General features: G+C 42.3%; 2 protein-coding genes across 2 annotated transcripts in view; one reads left to right on the top strand and one right to left on the bottom strand.

Annotated features, from left to right (window-relative positions):
• cacna1da (calcium channel, voltage-dependent, L type, alpha 1D subunit, a) overlaps nt 1–15907 on the top strand; it is a gene marked incomplete at both ends in the record, with an annotated part of 72438 nt that extends 56531 nt beyond the window's left edge. Inside the window, 17 exons of the mRNA XM_079511415.1 lie at nt 436–564; nt 1173–1238; nt 1668–1759; nt 2404–2563; nt 2680–2807; nt 2951–3047; nt 3262–3364; nt 3557–3658; nt 5850–5983; nt 7597–7713; nt 8702–9099; nt 10427–10453; nt 11593–11721; nt 12659–12798; nt 13279–13382; nt 14167–14484; nt 15602–15907. Coding sequence (XP_079367541.1) covers nt 436–564; nt 1173–1238; nt 1668–1759; nt 2404–2563; nt 2680–2807; nt 2951–3047; nt 3262–3364; nt 3557–3658; nt 5850–5983; nt 7597–7713; nt 8702–9099; nt 10427–10453; nt 11593–11721; nt 12659–12798; nt 13279–13382; nt 14167–14484; nt 15602–15907 — 2550 coding nt within the window. The remainder of the gene's footprint in view (nt 1–435; nt 565–1172; nt 1239–1667; nt 1760–2403; nt 2564–2679; nt 2808–2950; nt 3048–3261; nt 3365–3556; nt 3659–5849; nt 5984–7596; nt 7714–8701; nt 9100–10426; nt 10454–11592; nt 11722–12658; nt 12799–13278; nt 13383–14166; nt 14485–15601) is intronic.
• Nucleotides 15908–19441: 3534 nt separating this feature from the next.
• On the bottom strand, nt 19442–24636 carry LOC306929989 (parapinopsin-like; the record flags this gene model as incomplete). Its single annotated transcript, XM_079510726.1, has 4 exons — nt 19442–19564; nt 21579–21821; nt 22804–23132; nt 24318–24636. The coding sequence occupies 4 exons, from the start codon at nt 24634–24636 to the stop codon at nt 19442–19444; spliced, it is 1014 nt and encodes a 337-aa protein (XP_079366852.1).
• Between the last annotated feature and the right edge of the window lie 218 nt (nt 24637–24854).

The raw sequence follows: 24854 nt of genomic DNA, 5'->3' as shown, positions 1-24854 counted from the left end.
GCTTGCCTCCTTGCTTCCTCCCCTGTAGGTCTATACAGTAGCAAGGCCCCTGTCGGTGCTTTCCAAACAATCTCACAGAAACATATCAGCTGTGTCCACACTGCATGGTCACACAACTCTGGCTCATCAACTGTAGGCACAAAAAAAATCGCCTGTAACAACACAACCCCAAAAGAACGGATTGAAAGTGGTTAAAATGTTCACGTTATAAATGTACTCCATGGTATCAGCCAAGGAAGCTATGCTTCCTTTTAAATTGTAACGTAAGTTGATGACTTTCCATGTTGCTGAGGATGCAGTGATGCTGCCAGCCCATATGTATCCGTGCTAGGCCTTAATCATGCAGCAAAGCACAGCCAGGTACCCTGTGTGCAGTGAACTCGCTGCTGCCCTCCTGTTCTCTGACCACGCTGTCACTCCCCCTCCCCCCAACAGAACACAGAGGACAGTGCTCGCATCTCCATCACCTTCTTTCGTTTGTTCCGAGTCATGCGACTGGTCAAGCTGCTGAGTCGAGGGGAGGGCATTCGCACCCTGCTGTGGACTTTCATCAAATCTTTCCAGGTGAGGTGCAGTGCTGTTGACCGCTCAGTGATTCAAGGGCAGTGGTGGAAAAAGTACTCACATTTTGATCCACAAGCTCAAGCTCACAATGCATTGCAACGCATTGTGAGGCATTGTGAGCTTGATCGTCTATTTTCAAATAGACTACATTTATATATGGCTGGTGTGGGTAATGTATGCTTTGTAATGATAATCAAAATCTACAAAGTAACTACTAACTAAGGTTTTCAAATATTGTAGTGGAGTAAAAGTTTATTTACTCTATAAATAGAGTAAATAAAGTAAATAAGTACTGAAAATTAGAAATACTCCAGTAAAGTAAAAAATCACACCCATGTGAAGTGAGGGGCGCTCTTATCATCATACGTCATCATACATCATCTTATTCTGGCCAATCACAATTTGCATCCTCACTTTTGTCTTCAATGTTTGTGTTTACACACTTCAAAGCTGAACATAGGAAAAATAAATAAATACCTCAAAATGTTACTGAAGTACAGCACTTAAGTAAATGTACTTACAGTAAATGTGTTACTTTTCATCACTGTTCCAGGGGGAAATCTCCAAGGCTTGGATTCATGGTTCTTAATCACATCCTTTGTTTTCAGGCTCTACCGTATGTGGCTCTGCTGATAGCTATGATGTTCTTCATCTATGCTGTTATTGGCATGCAGGTCAGTGACTGAGCTTGTTTCATCACATTTCTTATCTATTCAGTCCAACCACACAGTAAACATCCATGCTGTTGGGCGTGTTCATCTTAAAATTAGGCAAATTTAATAATTGAAAATGTATCATGGCCCAGTATCACAAATCATATCCCAAAGGGCTACACATAAAAACAAAACAATAATAAAAGCAATGATAATGTAACACACAAACATACATGCCTACATAGTAAGGTAACAATAAGTAATGGTTCAGTTCCACCACCTGGGAATGCATGTTGTCCTGAGCTCTCTCCAGTTGAGCTTGCACATGCTGCAGCATTCCCAACGGACATCGCACTAGTGGGTCTAACTCTAAACTGTAACAGAGGATTTGACTGTGCTTGGCATTTTCTTGCCATATTACCCAAATGATTGACAATGATTCCATTTCAGATGTTTGGAAAGGTAGCCATGGTGGACGGCACGCAAATCAACAGGAACAACAACTTCCAAACCTTTCCTCAGGCTGTGCTGCTGCTCTTTAGGTGTGTAAGAAAATGACCAACCATCTGTCCACTTAAAGGTATATTCAGTGATTTGACTTAATTCAAATATCACTTATTTTTTATTTTTTTCTGGATAATCCTCCCTACTATAGAGTGTGCTGACCATATAAGGAGTTCCTCCCTGTCCCCAGTGAGCCCCTGGGGTCAAAAAACCCTAGTTTCAGTTTTGGTGGCGGGTGGCAAAGCCTTCAACCAATCAGGATGAGAGGGGCCTTCCTCCAATCATGATCGAGTGGGGTGGGCCTTGGTGCACATGCTGTTGGCCTGTTGCACTTCCCCCCACTGTAGAGCGTGCATGTGCACATTTTGTTACCGGGGCGGACTGGGTGGTTTTCCAAATCACCCAAATCACTGAATGCTCCTTTAACTTGAAGGAGTAGCTCACCCAAAAAATGACTTATTTTCTATCAATTACTATACACAGCCTTGAATTCATGGATATTTTTTAGTTTTTGGCTCATTCCTGGCGGCTACTCAGCAATGATGAGATACCGGAGACTCCCGCCGTCACCAAATGATTGGCTCAGGAATGCGACAAAAACATGGATGGGTGGTGGGGTGTGAGTTGTTGGTAGAGTGTTTTAGGACTGCTACACTTGATTTACTGTGGGCATCCTGCTTAGGTCGGCCACAGGGGAATCCTGGCAGGAGATCATGCTGGCATGTGTGTCAGGGAAGCTGTGTGACCCGGAGTCAGACTACAACCCTGGAGAGGAGCATACCTGTGGCAGTGGATTTGCCATAATCTATTTCATCAGTTTCTACATGCTCTGCGCCTTCCTGGTACGTACATTGTGTGTAATGCACCATGCATAGTGTACATAACGTCCCATACACATCACCAGAATTAGAGGCATGAAGATGTACTGGAACCCTTGTCTGTTCTTGTGCTTCTCTAGATTATCAATTTGTTTGTGGCTGTCATCATGGACAACTTTGACTATCTAACGCGCGATTGGTCCATTCTGGGCCCACATCACTTAGACGAGTTCAAAAGAATCTGGTCAGAGTATGACCCAGAGGCTAAGTATGTGCTTAATTCTATGTCTGTACTGTATCTATATCTATTGTGTATCTATATCTATCTATATAGAGATTATTATGTATGTCTCATTAAAGCAGTTTGTCTTTTAAATAAGTGACTCTTATTTGGGCTTTCATCTCATACAGGGGCAGAATTAAGCATCTGGATGTTGTTACTCTGCTCCGCCGTATCCAGCCTCCTCTTGGCTTTGGGAAACTATGTCCTCATAGAGTGGCTTGCAAGGTATTATTCTCTTCTCTTCTCTCCTCTTCTCTTCTCTTCTCTTCTCTTCTCTTCTCTTCTCTTCTCTTCTCTTCTCTTCTCTTCTCTTCTCTTCTCTTCTCTTCTCTTCTCTTCTCTTCTCTTCTCTTCTCTTCTCTTCTCTTCTCTTCTCTTCTCTTCTCTTCTCTTCTCATTAAGCAATCCTATTACAACCTGACAAACCCTCTTCTTTCAGAGACTGGTAGCCATGAACATGCCTCTCAACAGTGACGGTACAGTCATGTTCAATGCCACTCTGTTTGCGTTGGTGCGCACAGCCCTGAAGATAAAAACTGACGGTATGTGACAAACACTGCACTGTACCACTGCCCCACAAACATACAATCCAGTGTTCCTGGCGATCAGTTAGTACAGTTTGTGGATTGTGTACTCTGTCGCGTTACACCGTTATACGACTAAGTGTTGATCTGGCTTAAAGGGCCATTCATTTGTGAGCTAGTTTCTCAGGCTGTTTGTCTTTCTCTGTGCAGGTAATCTAGAGCAGGCCAACGAGGAGCTCCGAGCAGTCATCAAAAAAATCTGGAAGAGGACCCCCACGAAGCTGCTAGACCAAGTGGTGCCTCCTGCCGGTGGTCAGTCAATACTGCAGCCTGTGTCTGTCCGAGCAAATCGCTCATGTGCCTAAAGCCCCCCCGATACGTTATACAGCACTGTTTCCCAAACAGTGGGTTGGGACCCGTTTGTGGGTCGCGGACAAATTTGTGGGTCGCGGCTATTTTCTTGAATATATGAAAATAGCCGATCTACACGCTCACAACGCTGCGCGAAGCCATCCATGTAGATCTGCTGTTTTTATTAGTTTGGGTCCCAGGTAAATGTCTAATCTCTCTTTTGGGTCTCGACCTGAAAGGTTTGGGAACCACTGTTATACAGTATACATAATACAACTTCATTGGATGAACCTACACCAAATGACACAGGCTTATTACGTTCTCCATTGCCCATGTTTCCATGTTTAAACAACTGTGCAGAGAAGAGAGACTCGTTTCGCTCGTAGCTACTCTCCCAAGATACGTATGTTCATTCTCATCCATAATAGGATGCAGTCAAACACTCAGACACTCTCACTCACACACAAATTACAGCTGTATCCTGCCATTTTTGCTCTGCTCAGCAGTGTGTCCACATCCATGTGTGTGTTTATCTACAGACCTCCCTGTCCTGGATGCTGATGGAGATTACGTAGGCTTTGGGCTTGCATGGCCTTGTAGACCAGTGATTCTCAACCTTTTTAAAAGCATGGGCTCCCAGTTTGATATGCATTTGGTGACAGACCCCCATTTGATATTATTGACATCTCTGGGACCCCAATCACTGTAAAAAACAAACAAAAGAATACTCTGTGTTAATAGACCTCTCAGAGTTACAGACCTATAAGGGTCCATTTGGTTCCTAACTATAAGTAATTTTGCTAAGGACCCCCTGGAACCCCTTCACGGACCCCTGGGGGTCGCCGGACACCATGTTGAGAAACACTTATAGACCACTGTGCCAATGCATGCTATGTCTTTTCCACTAATCTCTCTCTTTTTATTCCTCTCTCTCTCTCTCTCTCTCTCTCTCTCTCTCTCTCTCTCTCTCTCTCTCTCTCTCTCTCTAGCTCTCTCTCTTTCTCTCTCTCTAGCTCTCTCTCTCTCTCTCTCTCTCTCTCTCTCTTTCCTCTTTCCTCTTTCTCCGTTGTCTTAAATCTGCGTCCTTCTCTCACTGCTTGAGCTCCCACAGCTTCTCCTCCATTCTCTGTATATCTATGTATCCAAACAGTCGTAAATGCTTCAGAATATTCTGAAGCAGTTCTGTTTCAGGGTGGTGGCATGGAACTAGTGTTGCCTCTCTCTCCGATCTCTGTCCCCAGCATCCTTGTTATGTAGAAGTGACTCAGACCCCTGCTTCAGAATGATTCTCTCACACTCACAAGCTCTCTTGAAAGAAAGAAAAGCCTACAGACACACACACACACACACACACACACACACACACACACACACACACACACACACACACACACACACACACGTCGGCGCAGCCGAGCACACACAAAGAGCATACAGATACAGACAGTCAACACAAGCAGAATCACTAACCTATACTAACCTACTGCTTGCTTGCATGTGCTAAAGTAGTAGAGTAAGTGAAATGGCATCGTCAGACATAAACTGTATAGAGATGGACCAACAGCATTAATGTACTTAATTTGCGCTAAGTATGTTGTCTATAAGTAGATCCTAAAAGGCTGATGTACCATGGATCAAAGCAGCTCAGAACAAAACGTAAATACCATTGTGTAAAAGCAATGCGGTCCTGTTATTGGTACTTTGCACTTGACCCCGCTTGTTCTGTTTTCTCTATCTTTAGCCCATCACTGGGGATAGAAAACAGCAAACAGCGGTGACTGTAAAGCCTGAAAACGACTGTCTCTCTGTTGAATACGTGTTAAATAGTAGCATAAATCTGGTTCTATGTTCTCTTTGAACTACAGACAAGGATCTCGTTGATTTGAGGTACAGTATATACACCATCAAGATGGATGTATATTATGATTTGAATGTATTTTTAAGGCTGGTTGGTGCCGGCGAGCACATCGCCATTTTGACTATTATTCAGTAAGACGTACTTGTGTGACAGTGCGGTCCCAGTGCACTGTGCCTGAAGGAGACCGCCCGAGGCAAAGGGCAAGGGTCACGGGCAGGCTCTCTCTCTCAGGGTGCCGTTGTGTGTAGTCTGGCCTGCTGACCCAGGAAGCATATGTCTGTTCACTTCACTCAGATGATGAGGTAACCGTGGGGAAGTTCTATGCCACCTTCCTGATACAGGACTACTTCAGGAAATTCAAAAAACGCAAAGAGGAAGGCCTGGTGGGTGCAACCCCCTCCCAAAACAACACCGCCATCGCCCTACAGGTGAGCTTCCACCGTGCGCGCGTGTGTGTGTGTATGTGTGTGTGTGAGTGAGAGAGAGAGAGAGAGAGAGAGAGATAATGACAACATTAGGATCTGTGTGTGGAAATGTAATGTATATTATGTGCAGTGGGGTTTTGTGTTTAAGTTCAGTGTGAAGACATGTTCTAATGATGTGACTTGTTATTATTCAGCAGGTCATACAGTGATATGGAAGTACAGTATTGATTTGTTCTTGTAGTTTCATGGTCCTATAGCGTGTGAACTACTGTAAAGAGTATCTCTATTCATTATGCTCCTTATGCATTGCACAAGCCAGAGTTCTCATTTAACTATTAAGTGTGTGCGTGGTGTGTGTTTGTGCGTGTGCGTGCGGATGTGTGTTTGTGGATGGGTGAGTTAAGCACTTAGGTCCTAATAGCAAATGTAGCTGATTTACAAGTTCACAATGTAGATAAGCTATTTCCACTGTTTTTTGCAAATGTATGAAAATGTTCAAAATTCCCCAAATATGTATGCCAAGTTGAAAGCGGTTAAATGGACACTCAGGGTTATACAGTGTGGTACTGATGATGTTAAGTGTGTGTCACTGTCTGAGTCCATACATCGTTGTCATCATATCATCACTGTCGGGCAGTAACCTCTTATCTCCATATTTAGTTTCTTGTATGTTTAAAATAGCAGATCTACAACCCCACAATGCATCGCAAAGCATTGTGAGCTTTTGGAGCTGCTGTTTTAGCTATTTTTGAGTTGTTAGTGTGTCTGTTGGTACAATGAATAAGTATTAACAAGATCTTTTGACCATTTCCTGAGCAGTAATGGTGGGACATACGTGGTTTCAGCCCGACAGTGACGATATGTGAATTTCCATGCATTGCTTGTCACCCATTGGCTCATGGAGTCTACAAGGCCCCAGCTTGTTTCCTTTACCCTTCTGTTAGGCTCTCAAGGCATATTTTTTATTATATGCCTTGTATTATTATTATTATTATTGTTATTATTATTATTATTATTACCCATATTATTATTATTATTACCGTATTATGTGTCTTTTCATCATAAACGTATAGGGGAAACCTGATCATCTTGTTATGCTGCTTCTCAGAACAGCCTATAGGTCAAATCACTATGCTTAATATGTGCACGACATAGAAGATAAAGATCAAATAAAAGGTTACTGCTACAATATGCTGTCCAGCACAGCTTGGTCAGTAACACACATCCACAGCAGAACATTCAGGAGAGGACATGTGTCTGTCTCACAGTGTTCCCATCTGTCACAGTCTGCATTGTAAATGTCAGGTGATGCATATTCCAGCAGAAGTGCTGTGTGTACAGTATGTCCTGTATGTGTGTTTGTTTGATTGTATCGCTTGATTCATACTCTGTCGTACGACGGAGTTGCGCGCCGGGAATAGCCGATCTGCAAGCGCACAACGCGCTGCACCACAGCGCGCTGTGCACTTGTAGATCTGCTCCTTTCAGTGCGCGACTTCGTCATACGATGAGGCATAAATCAGGCTTATGATGTTATGATTTGGCAATGCAAGTAGTCTCTTGGCTCAGAGAAAGGTCCCGGCCGTAGCCCCTTAGTGCTTTTGTTGTGGTTGCAGGCTGGGCTTCGCACTCTGCATGATATGGGCCCTGAAATTCGCCGAGCGATATCATGTGATCTGCAAGATGACGATCTAGTAGACTTTATTCCAGAGGAAGACGAGGAAGTATATAGGGTAACTAATTCAATTTTACCTGCCTGAGAGGTGTAAGGTTTAATATTATGCTTTTAATTATTGTCCTAAAGTTCATGACCTGGGAATATGAGGGCACCCAATGGGCTATGTGCATCCAACACTTCCGCGTTCAGCTTGAGCCGCCGATGCGCTTCCTGTCGGTAGCCGACTCATTCATTGTGAACGTACGGTCGTAATTTTATACTATTTAATAGTAGAGAGTGAGAGTGAAAAAGAGACAGGTACAGATACAACGCCCACGAGAGAGAGAGAGAGAGAGAGAGAGAGAGAGAGCATATGGTGGGAGAGAGACATTATCAGTGCGTGTGCAGTGAGAGTGAGTGAGAGACTGGAACAGCTCCCGTTTTCAAAAGGAGATTTAAGACGTTTTAACTCATGTCATCATGTCAACGTCGCCAGACAAATAATCCAAACTATGAAAAACCACGCCATCAAATAATCAAATGAAATAGTGTCGTTTAAAGAACTGAACTTTATTTCTACAAAATCACGACCGTACGTTCACAATGAATGAGTCGGCTAACGACAGGATGCGCATCGGTGGCCCAAGCTGAACGCGGAAGTGTTGGATGCATAGCCCATTGTTTAACTTTAGTCTGGTAATGAACATACTGTATAAAAAGGCATTTATCCTTCACTAAATGAGTAGAATGTAAACAGTACAATACACAGCCACTGAGTGAACAAACTAGTCTACATCACAGTAATTGTATATAACAGCATTTTAGCTTATTTAGTTCATTTGTATTTCTTTGTTTTTGTTGGTTTCCTCCATTGTAGTTCAAACAAACTACAAAAGTCTGCATTCATTTTATTCACCTATGCCATAAGCCATTGAACCAGCTTTTGAACTTATTTTTGCTCATACAATTTCTGAAAAAGAAACTTAACATCAAATAAGCACCTGCCTCCTCCGCTGGTTCGAGTGGGAGGCCTCGAAATGTTGACCGCAAGTGTTCCTTTGCAGCGCAATGGCGGCCTCTTTGGCAACCACGTCAACCAAATGAACGGCGGCCACCGCCGCTCCAACGGCCACCAAACCAACGCTACGCAGCGGCCTCTTCAAGTGCAACCGCCTCCGCACTACGCCGACATGGAGCAGCCGGTGGGGCGCCTGTGCCGCGCCAACGCGATGTCCCACCCCGATGACGACAACCACCACCATCATCAACACCACAACCGCCACCATAACTCCTACGGCAAGTCACCGAAGTCTACCAACATCAACCTCAACAATGCCAACATGTCCGGCCTGCCCAATGGGGGCCACAATCGATACTACGAGCATGGCCCTCCCAATGGCTACCCAGGCCACCGCGGAGCCTACTATGACTACGACAAGCCCAGGACACCGCAGGGGCAAAGGTATGGAACTATGATTTAATGGTTTTTCAATGAATGAATATATTTTTGGCAACCTTTAAAAAAAAAGTTATATTCTGTCTATAGGACACAGGGAGATACATTCTTTGGTTTTGGCTCCTCATTATTATTCAATGATATTAAAGATTAGCAACATACGGTACCAAGATAAAAAAGAAAATATACATATCTATACAATAGCATAGTCATTGGGCGTTTGAGGGGATTTGTGAGCCTTATCGTAGTCCAACGGCAGTGGTTCTCAAAGTGGGGTCAGACCCTCAGTGTTTCGCGAGGAGGTTCCAAATGGACCCTTACAGGTTTGTAACTCCAAGAGTGTTCCTTTGAACTTTAAGAGTGTACATATGGAACCAAATGGACCCTTATGGCTCCATTTGGTTCCATTTGTACTCAAAGTTATGGGGGCCCTTTTAATTAAAAGGTTTGAGAACCACTGCCTTACAGTAACATTCCATTCAGCCTTCACAGCGCTATTCTGTTCCTCTTAACCTTCTACCTACCGACAGGATCCAACTTCTTATCAAGTGCTGCTCTTCTTGTCTCAGACCTGTAGTTTAAACACTTCATTGCACAATGCATCAAAGACACCGCTCCTTCAATGACAGTCACTATCATAGCTGACCAAGGGTACACTGTCATCTACATCCCATAATATACCTCATGCTCAATATCCATCCATGGTATTGGCATTTTGTTTCTTATTTCTTTAACCCATTTTGACCTGAGATCAGATTCTAAAAATGTCTTCTACATCCTGACAGTTGTCTGAAAAAGCTATGTTTCTATGTCAGTCGTTTTTCGATTTTTCAAAAATAGCAGACCTACAAGCTCGTAGAGCGCCACTCGGTGGCGCGCTATGAGCTTGTAGATCTGCTATTTTTCAATAGCTAAAGCACAACATAATGCTAACACCAAAAGGGGTTCCCGCCCAAAATGGGTTCAAAAATAAATAAAGAATAAAAAAATAAAAAAGGAATAAAGAACAAAAAAAAGGTTGGTACAATTTCATTCCTGTCACTTTTCCAAAGAGAAATGATCTCCTGCTTGTTTCCAATCTTTAGTAGTGCAAATGGAATTGTCACCCAACGCTCTACCATACCTTTATCATGCTCTTTCTCCCTCATGCATATATATGAGAATGCTGTACTATATGCCTCATATACTGTATGATATATATACACTATATACTATATATACAGTATGTCATCCTTTCTCCACCCTATTATCTCTCCTATGTTCTCTACTCTCCCTTTCTCCTTTCTAACCAAAATGCTTTCTCTCAACCATCCCTCTCTGCTCTCTTGGACAGAAGGCGCTACTATGAGACCTATGTTAGGTATGTTGTTTTCCTAGGTATGGCTCCAGCAGTACAGTGGTGGGGGGGGGTTAGTATTTATATATACCGTTTATTGATTCACTTTTATTTGGTTTTGGGACACTGAATGATTGCATCCCTGCTACGTCAGTGATAGCACGTGCAATATGCTGGCCAGTCATAACTATCTTTATCATGTGCTTGTTGAAAGTAAAGTCAAGAATGTTTTGATTATGAGTGTAGCTGGGCAAAACATAAATAGAGACTCTTGCACACTATGGGCCCTCAGACATGTATTTGAAGAAATTCAACATTAGGGTTCTAAGACCTTCCTGCACACTGTCTATAATTGTAATTAAATCATATATTTGAAGAAATACAATGTTCTAAGACCATAATCGGGCAATTTGTCATACTTTGCCTGACGAAGGTATTGGAACCTAAATGTGTTCCTTTAAATAAATGTTTTGAAATGCAAGACTATGGACTGTGTGAAATAGTCTTTTTGTTTTGTATGCTTTCAGGTCCTCTCATACGCAACTGTCTCCTTTTATAAGTGTGCACTTAACACCTTGCTTCTTCATGTATGAGTGGCCAGCATATACCACCAAGACCAGTCTTGCCTTATGCATGTGAGGAAGAAGACCACCACCACAGGACGTGGTGAAGTGCTTGCTTTGGAGGAAGATACAGATGTATAGAATGTATAGAATGTTTTTAAAACCTACATTTAAACATTCTAATGCTTGATTTATATTCTGTTGTATGGCGCGTCACGCTCCCAAAATAGGCCCTCTACCATACCAAGTGATTGTACCATACCATTGTGAGCTTGTAGAGTGGCTATTTTCCCCATGCGACGCATCATACGACCAAGTATAAATTAGGCCTTCATGACAAAAAAAAAAACAGATCTGTATTAAGTGACTCACGGAGTGTTACTTTTAGGAATGCAAAGCTTGACACTTCTGCCTGTTGTCTTATATACAGTAGGCTGTGGTAGTAAATTAGGTGCATTCAGTTACACCGCTCTCCCTGGAGGCTTGCGTCTGCATGGCAGTGCATGGCCCTCTTCCCAGTTCCCATGCCTACCCCTCCCTCCTGCACGGCTGCAGCCTCTTTCTTTGACCTCTGACCACTGTTCCCTCACCTTGTACCAGATCCCACGGCGGAGACAGCCGCCACCCCACCATCTGCAGGGAGGAGGAGTTTGATGAGGACCGCTACTCTGGAGAATACTACAGTGGCGAGGAGTTTTATGAGGAAGACAGCATGCTGTCGGGAGATAGGTGGGTACTGTGTTACATACAGTCTTTATTTGTAAATCATTAGGTGCCGGAGCTCATGAACCTGTCATTTTGCTGTAACAATAGAAGAACCCTATTATTTATGAACGATTCGGGGGGGAAAAACTGGAAGTGAGGAGAGGCGTGTAGAAACCCCCCTCCCTCTCTCTCTCGTCAACTGTGCATGCCTTCTTTCTTCACTTCCACTCTTTCCTTTGCCAGAGAGAGCTAGCTGCTAGACAGCATGACAAGTTTCATTTTGTGAAAATGAATCCATGGCATTTTCATGCGGTTTTAACTTCTACTGCTCACTCGTCATTTCACTCTTGTGGGTTTTTTCCCTCTCTCTCTGGTTTCCACACTGCTCATCAAGTCAAGTTGTAAACATTGACAACTGTTTTTGCGTGAGGGGGAGGCGGAGCTCTCCGCAACTAGCTAGAGTATGGCTCGATCAGACACACAATTTTTTATAAAGTGTAAATTTGTAAAAGAAAAAAGAAAAAAAAAAGATGTATCAACCTAGCTCAGTTCAATTTCATCCACAGTCCTTTTCCATTGCAGGAAGGGACATTGAGGGGGAAATGTGAAAGCTGAATTTATAATAAACAGTCTAAATAAAGACGTATTGTATTGTCTGCATTTGAGGTGACAATACGCCTTCTAGAGGTACCGCAGGAGGCAGGTTCCAGAGGCGAGTTTTGACAAGCTCCGCCATTAATTAAGCCCTGGTTACATTCCATAATCAAAATGTGATATTTTACTTCTAAGTGGCAATCACCAATCCACTAATGTATTACTTACTGAAAATGAAATGAAACAGGAAATCAGATATTGGATCACTTGCGTTCCTATAAAAAGTACGAAGTTCCATCATTACACATTGGTTCTAGTGCCCAAAGTGTTGCCTTCCTGGAAGTCTCATGAGAAATTATGTTAACAGGTACCAGAACAGCGACACAGAGTATGAGACTCCCAAAGGCTACCATCACCCAGACAGTTACTATGACGATGACGAGCAGCCTCTCTACCGAGACTCGCGGCGGTCACCAAAGAGACGCCGGCTTCCCGTCACACCTCAAGGTATCTCTTGGCATCATTCTAGTGTTCCCTTCTTAATGTTGCACCAATGGTGCCAATCTCCCAAAGCACAATAATACTGTTTAAAATTACATTCAGTTTCCACTCTGTTCCATTGACTCGTTCCTATACTTATTGCAGGAGTGTGTGTGTGTGTGTGTGTGTGTGTGTGTGCGTGTGTGCGTGTGCGTGTGCATGTGTGTGTGTGTGTGTGTGTGTGTGTGTGTGTGTGCGTGTGCGCGTGCGTGTGCGCGCGTGCATGTTATTTGTAATAATAATAAAGATCTACAAAGTACTGTAACTGGTAACTAAAGTTGTCAAATAATCGTAGTGGAGTAAAAATATAGCATTTGCCTCTGAGATGTAGTGGAGTAGAATTAAAGGTACTGTACATTGGAAATACTGTACTTAGTTACTTTACAGTTTACACCACTGGTTTCCCTGCATGTTGCTCACTCACTGGTCCACTCCTCACATGTACAGGGCACAGGCGGCCGTCCTACTTTGAGTGTCTGCGCAGGCAGAGCAGCCAGGATGAGCTGCCTCACCAGCGCACTGCGCTGCCACTGCACCTCATGCAGCACCAGGTAACACACTCACTGCACCCTCAAAATGGTTTCCGTTTGTCACTGCTTTGTTTTTGTTCCCCCACATGAATAGTGAATGGAGTAGTCTAGTTTCACCAGTCGTGCTATAAGTTGGAATAAAATAAGTACATGAAAACGAATTCATTAAATTACTAATTTAATCCATTTACTGTTTAACGTATGCTTTTTAACTATATGTCTTTTTACCTTTAAATCTGGCACAGCATCTGCGTCATTTTAGATGTTGCTATAATGTATTTCGTATTAAGTATTCATGGTCAGTATCATATCAGTATCAAATGATACTGACCATGACATATTCATTTTTTGAATAAAAATTTGAGTTTTTTTCAGAAAACTCTGCATCAGGTCTAAATGGGTTAATCTAGTCGTGAGGAATGATATTGGATGAGCACAATTTTAGTTTCCGCCATGATTTTCCGCCTGCCTGTTGACGCAAAGATCTGACCGGATCAGAAAACTGCAAAAGTTAATCCTAGTCTAGTGTACTGTACTAACATACTCTACCATACATATTGATTAAAATAATGTTGTATTCATATAAATAAATTCTGGATTGTAACTTGGTAACACTTTGGTAACACTAAATTAAATTAAATGTTTTACACACACCAAGTTTGGACTTTTGCACTTGTATTTGTGTTATCACTCCACTCCTCTCAGTCACGTGAGCTGAAGTCACCTTACTGTCATACTTGCGTGATAATGGCCAATAGCTTGTGAGCCAGCTATGAGTGAAGGTTGTATTCTTCTGCACCGTCAGGTCATGGCTGTAGCAGGCCTGGACTCCAGCAGGGCCCACCGTCTCTCGCCCACCCGCTCCACCCGCTCCTGGGCCACGCCCCCTGCCACTCCAGCCAGTAAAGAGCAGTCGCCATACTACACCCCGCTGATCCGCGTAGACCGCCCCCACAGGGGAAGCACTGCGAGCAGCCAGGTGTCGGTGCGCAAGAGCTCCTGGTACACGGACGACCCCGAGTACTCCCAGAGGACCTACTCACCAGTCCACCTGCAGGTTCCCCCTGAATACCGGAACCAGTACCACCAGAAGAGAGGCAGCGCCACCAGCCTGGTGGAGGCGGTGAGTCTTGAAGCTACAGTATAGGTGCCCAGATCAGCTCAAAGATAACGGCCCGATGTTTCTTGATTATGAGCCGTAATCAAGCATATTTTTAACACAAATGTTTTCTAAATTACAGGTTAAATAAACAGTGAAACGATCATTTCAGACATGGTATACCAAAGTGAAATAAAATGTCGATTTTGAGTCTCTTCAAGACAAATTCCTCATATGCACGAACTGATTCTGAAAAACAAAACAAACAAAACAAAACACAAAATTATTATTTGTGTCCTCCCAGCATGTGTAGCAAGTGAGCATCAAATGAGTCAATATGGTGATCTGTCCCACCTGACCCTGGTACTAAAGCACCCTGCGGTCAATATGATGATCTGTCCCACCTGACCCTGGTACTAAAGCACCCTGCGGTCAATATGATGATCTGTCACACCTGACCCTGGTACTAAAGCACCCTGCGGTCAATATGATGATCTGTCCCACCTGACCCTGGTACTAAAGCACCCTGCGGTCAATATGATGATCTGTCACACCTGACCCTGGTACTAAAGCACCCTGCGGTCAATATGATGATCTGTCCCACCTGACCCTGGTACTAAAGCACCCTGCGGTCAATATGATGATCTGTCCCACCTGACCCTGGTACTAAAGCACCCTGCGGTCAATATGGTGATCTGTCCCACCTGACCCTGGTACTAAAGCACCCTGTGGTCTCTCCCAAAGGTTCCTGTGCTGCTCCATTTAGAATTCTCTATACAAAAGACGGTCTATAGTGAAAAAACATGTCAAATGTTACCTTGCCTCAACAGACATCCCTAAACCTTCACTTTACTTAAACACTGCTAGCACACAGAACCTTTCCTAAGCACAAGTTAACTTTTAGACTAAATCAATTATCTCAGTTGGTCGGTGGGTGTATATTTAAGACTTCACATGCTGTCTCAACCGTTATAGTGCATCCTTGATGTGCCACAACATTCCATTTTTATTGACACATGGTGTTAGGGCAAGGTGTACTAAAAATACATTCAAATTCTTATGAAAATAATTCCAATGCTGAAGAGCATCACAAACACATTTGGTCATATTTGTATTGTTTTTTCCTCACACTGTCGAACAGGTGTTAATATCGGAAGGGCTTGGAAGATTCGCCAAGGATCCCAAGTTTGTCGCCGCCACCAAGCATGAGATAGCGGACGCCTGTGAGATGACAATTGATGAGATGGAGAGTGCAGCCAGCCACCTGCTCAACGGAGGGGTGGCACCGACTGCTAATGGAGTGAACGTGTTCCCCATTGTGAATGCACGAGACTTTGATCTGCAGGACACAGTGGTCAGCTACAGCGATGAGGAGCCTGAGATAGAGCCCAGAGCTCCCTATGAGGAGGATCTGGCAGATGAGATGATATGTATCACAACTTTATAGCAGCAGGTTTTAAGACTACCATGAGTGGGGAAAAAAACTAAACAAATGCATCTATTGGCTCTGACCAAAAGAAGTGCCTTTTACATTGAAGAGAAAAGGCACCTAGAAGAGAGACACATTAGGTCCGTCCAGTGATTTTCGCTCCACCTGCCAGGGAAACGAGGTTAGTGCCCAGAGCCAGCTACCACCACTGCTGCACACAATGAGCTGTCCATACCTTCCTGTCAAAGGCCATGACTCGGAGGAGACACACTGGCTCTGCCTGCAGCCAATCAAAGATCAAGACATTGTTGTCAGTCAAGGAGATGGACACATTGGCAAAAGTGTGAGATTCTGGAGGGCGGGCCTATTCGGGTGATGACAATCAGATGTAAGATGTCATTACCTCAGTCACTTTATTAAGGATTGGCATATCATGCAAGTTTTCAATGCAAGCATAGAAAGGCATACATCCCCTCCTTAGTGATTAGAACTTGATCCCAGGCCATTACCGGATTGCTTTAGATGACTCAAACGTGAGAAGAGCACCAGTAGGGTTGTACCATTTATGCAGGAAATATCTGTCCTACTTATAGCATCATTCAACTTGAGATACACACTTTTGATGCGACAAAAGCATTTGTTATAAATGCACTAGCAGGCAGGTTGTTTTAATTTTAGAATAGACTGATAAATATTTCATAGTTGACATGCTGTAAATGAATTGTAACATATAAAAAAGAAATCTTTGTAAAGAGAATTCTATATTTTGTAATTGTGTACCATTTAAAAGATCAGCAATATGGACCCTTGTGAATCCTTATTATGCCAGAATTGTTTTATTTTATTTGGTATGACATTTGTTTGCCTTTTCTGTTTTGCTAATATGCACCCTTTAATTTGCCTGTGAAAATAGCATTTTAAGAGGTTATGCTTGTGTAACAACAATACTGCACAAGATATGCAAATGTCTTTATCAGCAAAGGAGGAGTACTGTATGTGTTATTTCACCAAACCAACACCAGTTGCATAAGGTTACGCCCCCCTTTAAAGGAGCATTTTGGAAGGTAAACCTCCTGTGCTAAACTTTTATACCGATGTGATGAACACATGTGTTTGCATATTTTGTGCAGGGCATGCACAATAATCTGAAATGCATAGTGCATAAACAATGCTGCTTTTTTGTTTTATTTTTGTTTATATCAAAGTCAAACCTATGGTTTCATCAGTCCCTACTGAAATGCCTTTTGCTGCTGAAAGAAAGAAGAGAAGAAATGATAATGTTATGTTAATAACAGGGATATATGACTAATCTGGTGTTGGGATTTTCCAGGACGTGCTGTTATGTTGATCATGGTGTGATTTCATCCATCCCTTTGAACTAAATCTTCCTAATCACACCATAGCCTTCATGTCGTGTGTGTGTGAGGGCTCGGAACAGAGCCTGTGTTAGAGGCTTATACACATCCAACTCTGTCTGCAGGTGACAGATGCTTTTGTGGTCTAGGTCGGGAGGTGGCTAGATAGCAGTTACGTGCTCCTGCCCGGGTGTGTCCCAGCTGGAGAGAGGCTAAGCAATACTAAACCCCCACCCCCCTTCTCTCTCCCAGCCTGTCTGGTTCCTGCATAAAGTATACCTCGTTAAGCATCGGGGACAACATATCAATGTGTCTACTTGTCTGTCAGAGAGTTTTAATAAGAGAATTGAACTGCATAGGGTGATGCTGCCCCTTGAAACCAGTCTTTCGTTTGCTTTGTACTTTTCCTCGTACTGTACTTTTGAATTGAGGATATAGGCAGAGTGAACCAGTCCTGAACACATGCTAGTCATAAAGAAATATTTCATCCTTTTGTTTTCTGATCAAGAAATTATTTATGTATGACAATAATGACAATGGGAGAAAAGAAAATGTTGAAATAGCCTTTTATAGGCATTGATGTTACTCTGGAGAGTTTGAATTAGCACAGAGGATGTTTAAGGTAAGGACATATTCATACTTTGTTAGACAACCATGTCGCTCGATGAACGTTTTGAGCTAAAATAACAGAATATCTGTTGAATGACACGATGGTGTAACCAAGTATAAATTAGACTTAAGACACCTATGTGATCGGTAGTTCATGAGTGTTTGATTTGTAGTCGAGTGCATAATGTACTCTAATTCAACCGAATACTGTAATGAAAATGTAGGTTTTCCACTTTGTGCACATTGAAAGGGCTCTTTGAATTGTTGTTTGATGTGTTCTTGTCCTTTTGTTGATGGCTGTCATAAAAGGACCAATGCACATAACAGGTACATTGTACTATTAGTAGCAATTATGCCTGATTTGTACTTGGTTGTGCATTGTGTCGCGCATCGAAAATAGCTGATCTACAAGCTCACAATGCATTGCGGTGCTACACATTGTGAGCTTGTAGCTCTGCTGTTTTCCGTGTAACACTGGTGCGCAACTAAGTATATATCAGGCCTTATAGTACTGATGAACTGAAGATATGCATTATTTTGTAAACATTTTTCAGAAGTTGTGTTAAACTAAAGATAAAAAAAACAACTTACTTTTACCTCATGTCAGGGAATTCCTGAAAAAAGAAGAAAATATTATTTGGTTCACTCTATACCAATGGTATTTAAATATTAGCACATAGCTGTTTGTCTTTGCACAAGTAACTGTATAGTGCTTTTGTTTCTCCTTTTCTAAACATTTGTGTATTAAGGTGAGACAATTTTGTACCTTTTGTGACTGTGTATGGTTTAGTGAACTCTATATTTGTCATTTACACCTCACCTTACAATGCTGGGACTGAAAGAGTATTGAAAGAGGGAAAACAACTTTTTCAAGGTGCATTGTTCCTCTGTCTGTGGGTAAGAAAAAATAAAATGGTAAAATACCGGTTTACAGAGAAACATCTTTTGATTTGATTGTTTTTATTCATTTTCATCATATTGTTATGATTACAATTCTACTATTACAACTATTCATGTTCTTAAAGATGTATTAAAATAAGAAGATATAATGTAAAACAAAAAAAGAAAGAAAGAAAAACAATGTGTACAAAACTCTGGAAAGACCCATGGTAATGTTCTCTACTTGAAAGTCTTGATATTTGCTCTGTAATGTTTTTATTCAGTAAACATCATTTCTCTTTAGTAGCAAATGCTTTACTATAACCCTTTAGGTTTTGTATATAATACATTTTTTGTATTTTTCCATTTGATTTTAGCCTTGACTTTATTTAAATCAATACTAATATTTTATTTTCTAATGATTATTATTGAATAAACTTAAACTGAAATGCAATCCGCTCTTTCTTGTATGTAGTTGTAGTTTGCATTCCAACACATCCTTCATTCCAAAACATATTTTACAGCAGCTTCATCAATCACACATTCACAATTGAACATTATATATTTAACAAAACCACTAATGAAATCTGCATAATTGTCTCACAGAGGTATAAACATTAATTGACATGTCAGTGCTTCAGGTAACATCTTATCAATAATGCAGTCCAACAGTGGACAAGAGTGTATGTTGTAACTAGGTCTCTGTAACCTATATTTCAGGAGGCAGAGTGGGACACACTTTGCTTGCAGACTCCACAGTTGTTTGAATCTCTAGATCTTCTCCCCAGGGCTGTCTGGCACACAGCAGAAACGGCAGAGCATATCTACGGAACTGAATGACACAAATATGCATTCAACTTGATGTTACAGGCTACGACTAGAAAAAGTGCCCTTCAGAGCACAGGTTATTGTGAAAAGTGTGGCATTTTGTGTTCCGCCTTTCACGGCAATTGGAAGCTGCATTCATGATTTGAGGCATTTTGTTCCAAAAATGTGTTTTGCAAACATCAACCTGCTTCCACAGGCCAATGTGGAAACGGTCACGTGGGATTTCTTCCCTGGCCTATTGGGAATGTGCGCGTGAAATGTCACATAATAAATCGCATGCCGCGTTCATGATTTCAGGCATTTTGTTCAAAACGGACCAATCCTACAAACTTTTTGAAGTCAATGTTATGTTATTATGAAATATCAGAAAGATCCGTAATCCCAGTCTGCCTAAAGTTTAATGCTGCAGTGTTTCTACAACTTTATTATCCTAAACCTAAAAATACATACAAAAGTATGGTCCAAGACCGTTTTATTTAGTGGCTATAGAGAGACTGTGTACCAATTTGGTGATGTTTGGACAAAATCTGTAGGTGTCAAAACATCTGCCTCTTTGTGGCGCTATAACAGGCCCATGTGAAAGAATTGGGCCAGAGATTCAGCTCTGGCATCCAAGGAGTGTCTGTGTAGAAGTTGGCTGCAATCAAGCCAGCGGTACCAGAGATTGGCCCGGTTTCCCAAAAGACACCTCTTACACCATGGTGTAAGAGGTATGGTGGCCCTCTAGGCCGCACATGAAGCCTAGACATTCCGTGCATAGATGTGCCACGCAATACTCAGGCAAATTTAATTTAATAATATTTGGACTGCTGGACAGCTGACAGTAGGCTCTCTTCACTCTTAATTTAATTTCTTTGATGCTGAAGGCCTTAATTTCAAAGTTTTTATATTTAAATGAGATGAAGAAAGTCACCACTTAATACTGCCACATGTCGACAGGTGTGTGTAGGCTAAAGAGGCTTTAGGGAAACAGGTTTGTGTATGAATGCAGGAGGCCTTACGTGGGCAATGAGGACAGGTATGGCTGTGCTCTAGTCTAGGTTGTGTATTTCTATGTTGTTGTGTTTGACAGTGTTTCCCAAAAAAGGACATAGTGTTTGATTGGCTGCAGCCAATTAGGCCGCACACAGGCTTCATGTGCACCTCTTACACCATGGTGTAAGAGGTGTCCTTTGGGAAATCGGGCCATTAGCTGTCCACAGATGGACGGATGGACGGGGTGCAAAACATTCTATCCCCCCATGCCTTCGGCCTGGTGGAGACAATTAGGCTACACAGTTATCAAGAAGGAATTATAAAATTAGGTATTATCTTTATGTTTCACTAGATGGTGCTGGTGTGCTGAACTTACCAGCACATTCTACAGCTAGTCCTTAGTTAGCATGCTCTCTTCTGTTGCAGTTATTCACCTGTTTCGGTGGTAATGTACTGGGGCTCCTTTTGTGTGCTTCACTTCCTTCACCAGTGTTGCCATGTCTGCTTATTATAAGCGACCTTTGGCTTGTTTTTCTGTAAAGTCACTACCAATTATTGGTAGTTGCTGGTTGTGTTTTTTTGGGTACAACAACAGTACAGTTTCTTATTTGGGCTTGCTTTCTAATGTTGTTTAAACCAGTGGTTCCCACATTTCTTCACGTCAAGGAACCCCAGATGAATAGGCTATAATTGTCCACGGACATCCATCTGAAAATATTTTGTGCCGTTTTTGTTAAAATGTTTAAAGAATATTCAAAATATTTCAAATTATTCTCAATATCTTTTTAAACAGATGTACAACCTCACAATGTGTCACTTGTAGATCTGCAATTTTCATTTGTGCTTTTTTCATAGACCTGGCCACTTGTTTCTCTTGCTAAATCTGGCAACACAGCAAGAGGAAGTTATGCACACACAAAACGCAGACTTATGTGCCATAGGAAACAGGTCACTAGCACACGAGGAGATAAAATAAGCTATAGGCCTATACTACAGCGCAGCGGTACAGCCTACATTGTGCAGTCGTTTTACAGTAGGCCTACCTGTTTGTTGAGTAGGATGTAGATAATAGGGTTGTAAAGAGTGCTGCTCTTTGCCAGGTATGCAGGCACGGTGCCGACCAGTGGATGAATCTTCACATCAGGGTTGAAGATCACAAACAGGGCAAGACTGGCATAGGGCAACCAGCTAACCAGAAATGCCATTACCATAAGGACCACCATGCGAGCCACTTCCATTTCTGCTTTGGCTGCTGCACCACCTTCCACACAGCTCATCTTAGACACCTGAACACAATGTAATAATGAAAGGGGCATACAGTATATTGTGGATGAGGCATGAAAAGGTGGACATTTGTAGATGGAAATACCAATGGTGTAAACTGTACATTTACTCAAGTACTATGCACTTAAGTACAATTTTGAGGTATGTTTTACTTTACTGAAGTATTTTCCATTTTCAGTAGGCAAATATTGTACTTTTACTCCACTACAATTATTTTAAAAGTTTAGTTACTATTGTTACTTTCTAGATTTTAATTATTATTATAAAACATACATTAACCACTTCAGCCCTATATATATTTTGGCCATTTGAAAATAGCCGATCTACAAGCTCACAATACGACATGATGCAACGCATTGTGAGCTTGCTTGTAGATCTGCTATTTTTAAAGATTTAAAAAAAAAATCATTTTCATACTTTTGAAAACTATTGTGCATAAGTAGCATACTTTCTACTAGTGCCTACTTTAAGTAGGCTACATTTTGATATTAATATTTTACTTTTACTCCAGACATTATATTGAATTCCAGACATTTGCTTGTAACTTGTGAGTACTTTTTCCACCACTGATACTGAACATCCAACAGAGCTAGATCAGGGGTTCTCAACCCGTGGGTCGCGACCCCCCGGGGGGTCGCCAAATTATTTTAGGGGGTCCCCAAATTATTTTCAAATTTTTCAAGTTTTAAAATTTTTTTCACGATTTTTCAAAAATAGCAGACCTACAAGCTCGTAGCGCGCCACTCGGTGGCGCGCTATGAGCTTGTAGATCTGCTATTTTTAAATAGCTAAATTATAACAATGCTTAAAACACCAAAAGGGGTTCCCGCCCAAAATGGTTTAAGGTTATTGTAGCAGTCAATTTATATTGGGGGTCGGGAGGGGGCGGGGCGGGGGTCCCGAGACATTGCCAAAGCATTTCCGGGGGTCCCCGGCCAAAAACGTTGAGAACCCCTGAGCTAGATGGTATAGGCTATACCGCACCTGGTGTAAGGTCCAGCTTAGTTTTGTGTAGGATGTCAAGATGATGACAAATGGTATGGCAAAGCACAGGGTGAAATATGACAGGACATACGAGATGTTTATAGGGTCTCGACTGTGCCAGTCCGGTGCACAGGAGGTTCCCACGCCTTCCAGTTCATACCGACCCCAGCCAAACAGAGGTGGAACATTCCATATGAGGGACCACAGCCAAGACAAAGCCACGCCTCCCGCTGCATGCTTCAGTTGGAAGGACATCGGTCCGAGAGGCCTGCATACAACAAACATCCTCTCCACTGCTATCAGAGCAACAGTGCACAGAGATGTGATTCCTGCATACAAGACAGAGTAAACCTAATTATTCTGAATGTTGTAAGTGATTATTATTATTACTTGCGCAAGCAGAGTGTGCAAGTAATGTTATCAGTCAGGTGCTACGATGCGTATGTCCCATAGCAGCATGTGATATGACGTCATATGCTGGCACGAAGCAGACCGTGCAGGTATGTTTTCCGTCACGCTACGAAGCGAATGTCCCATGACGTGATGAAGATATGTACCAATGTCCCTTAGCAGCAAAAGATATGACGTCATATGCTGGCACGGGACATACGGAAGCAGACCGTGCAGGTATGTTTTCCGCGGATGTCCCATGATGTGATGAAGATATGTACCAATGCCAGGGTATAATTGGTTTACGATGGTGACGTAATGATGATATGTTTCAGTGTCAGGTGGATTAAAAATAGGGACATACGCATCAAACCACCCGAGTAACCACATTATACCACTAATCAACTCAGAAATTACATAGACATATACACATATATAGACATATGAGCATATGACGTGATGAATATATGTACCAATGCCAGGGTATAATTGGTTATCGATGGTGACGTAACGATGACATGTTTCAGTGTCGGGTGGACTAAAGGTAATGCCCCTGTATACATGTATGTAATCTGACACCACTGCCATAGCAGGCATAAGTAATCATTACCATAGTTCAAAATACTACTTTTTCTCCTCCAAAAGCAAGGTACGTAGCAAATAGCTAAACCTAATAATTCAATATTGCAAGTTCTTTCACAGAGAGGCTGAGATTTGAAAGTTTGTAGCGGTCTACAGTACTTGCACGCTCTGCTTGCGCACTAGTAGGCCATTTATTGCCATTTCTAGGTGGCCCTGTCGCTCATCGCTTTATGGGTCTAATTAGGTGGTTGAGTTACAACAAAGTATAGAAGAATAAAAACATGAAAGGCGAAGAGAACATGACTAGTCTAGACATATAACAATGCTTTAGTTCAAACTGAAGAACTGTCCTGTTATTTTACCTTAGTATTGTATTGAATCTGTAAGTTATTAACCACATGTGGCAGAAAGAAATTCCCTATAATTGTCCAATCACAATATATTCCCTGTTTCTTCTATTCTGAGGTGTTGCACTCACAGACCATGCATGGGAGACAGAGAGCTTGTACAGTATTGTAGAGTATAAATGAAGCATTACTCACCACACAGTGACACTGTGAAGCCTTCCATCACACAGCCTGCTCTGCCCAGGGAGAAGTACCCCTGGGCATTGTTGATTACAGAGAGTACACCTCCTGTCATTGCTGAGCCTAGGTCAGCCACAGCCATGTTCACTAGAGCATAGTTGAGTGGCTGCCTCAGCTGCTTGTGCACGAGGGACACAATAATCACTGTAGCGTTGAGAACGATGGCAGGGCCCGTGAACATTGCCATGATGATGGAGAGAGAGATGAAACCTGCCCTGGACAGCGGTGGGTCCCACTCTGGGCCCAAGTTCGGTGCGGCGGAAGAGGGATTCATGGATCACACACTGGCGCACTTTGCTGAGAACTGTCCAACACCCCACAACTCCACTCTATGAGATTGATATTGGGCCATGTGTCAGATTACATGTCCAAGATAAGAATAAGTCCCTCCGATCTGGATTTAACAAAGAGTAATTCCTCTGAATGCTGATCCTTGATCCAGCACCTCTCAGCACCTCTCACATGATTGTCCAAATGTGTTCAGAAAAGGAG

Source organism: Electrona antarctica (assembly GCF_951216825.1).
Source record: "Electrona antarctica genome assembly, chromosome: 9".
In the NCBI taxonomy this organism is placed as follows: Eukaryota; Metazoa; Chordata; class Actinopteri; order Myctophiformes; family Myctophidae; genus Electrona; species Electrona antarctica.
The sequence above is the reverse complement of the archived record's forward strand: the minus strand, read 5'-3'. Positions and strand labels throughout refer to the sequence as shown.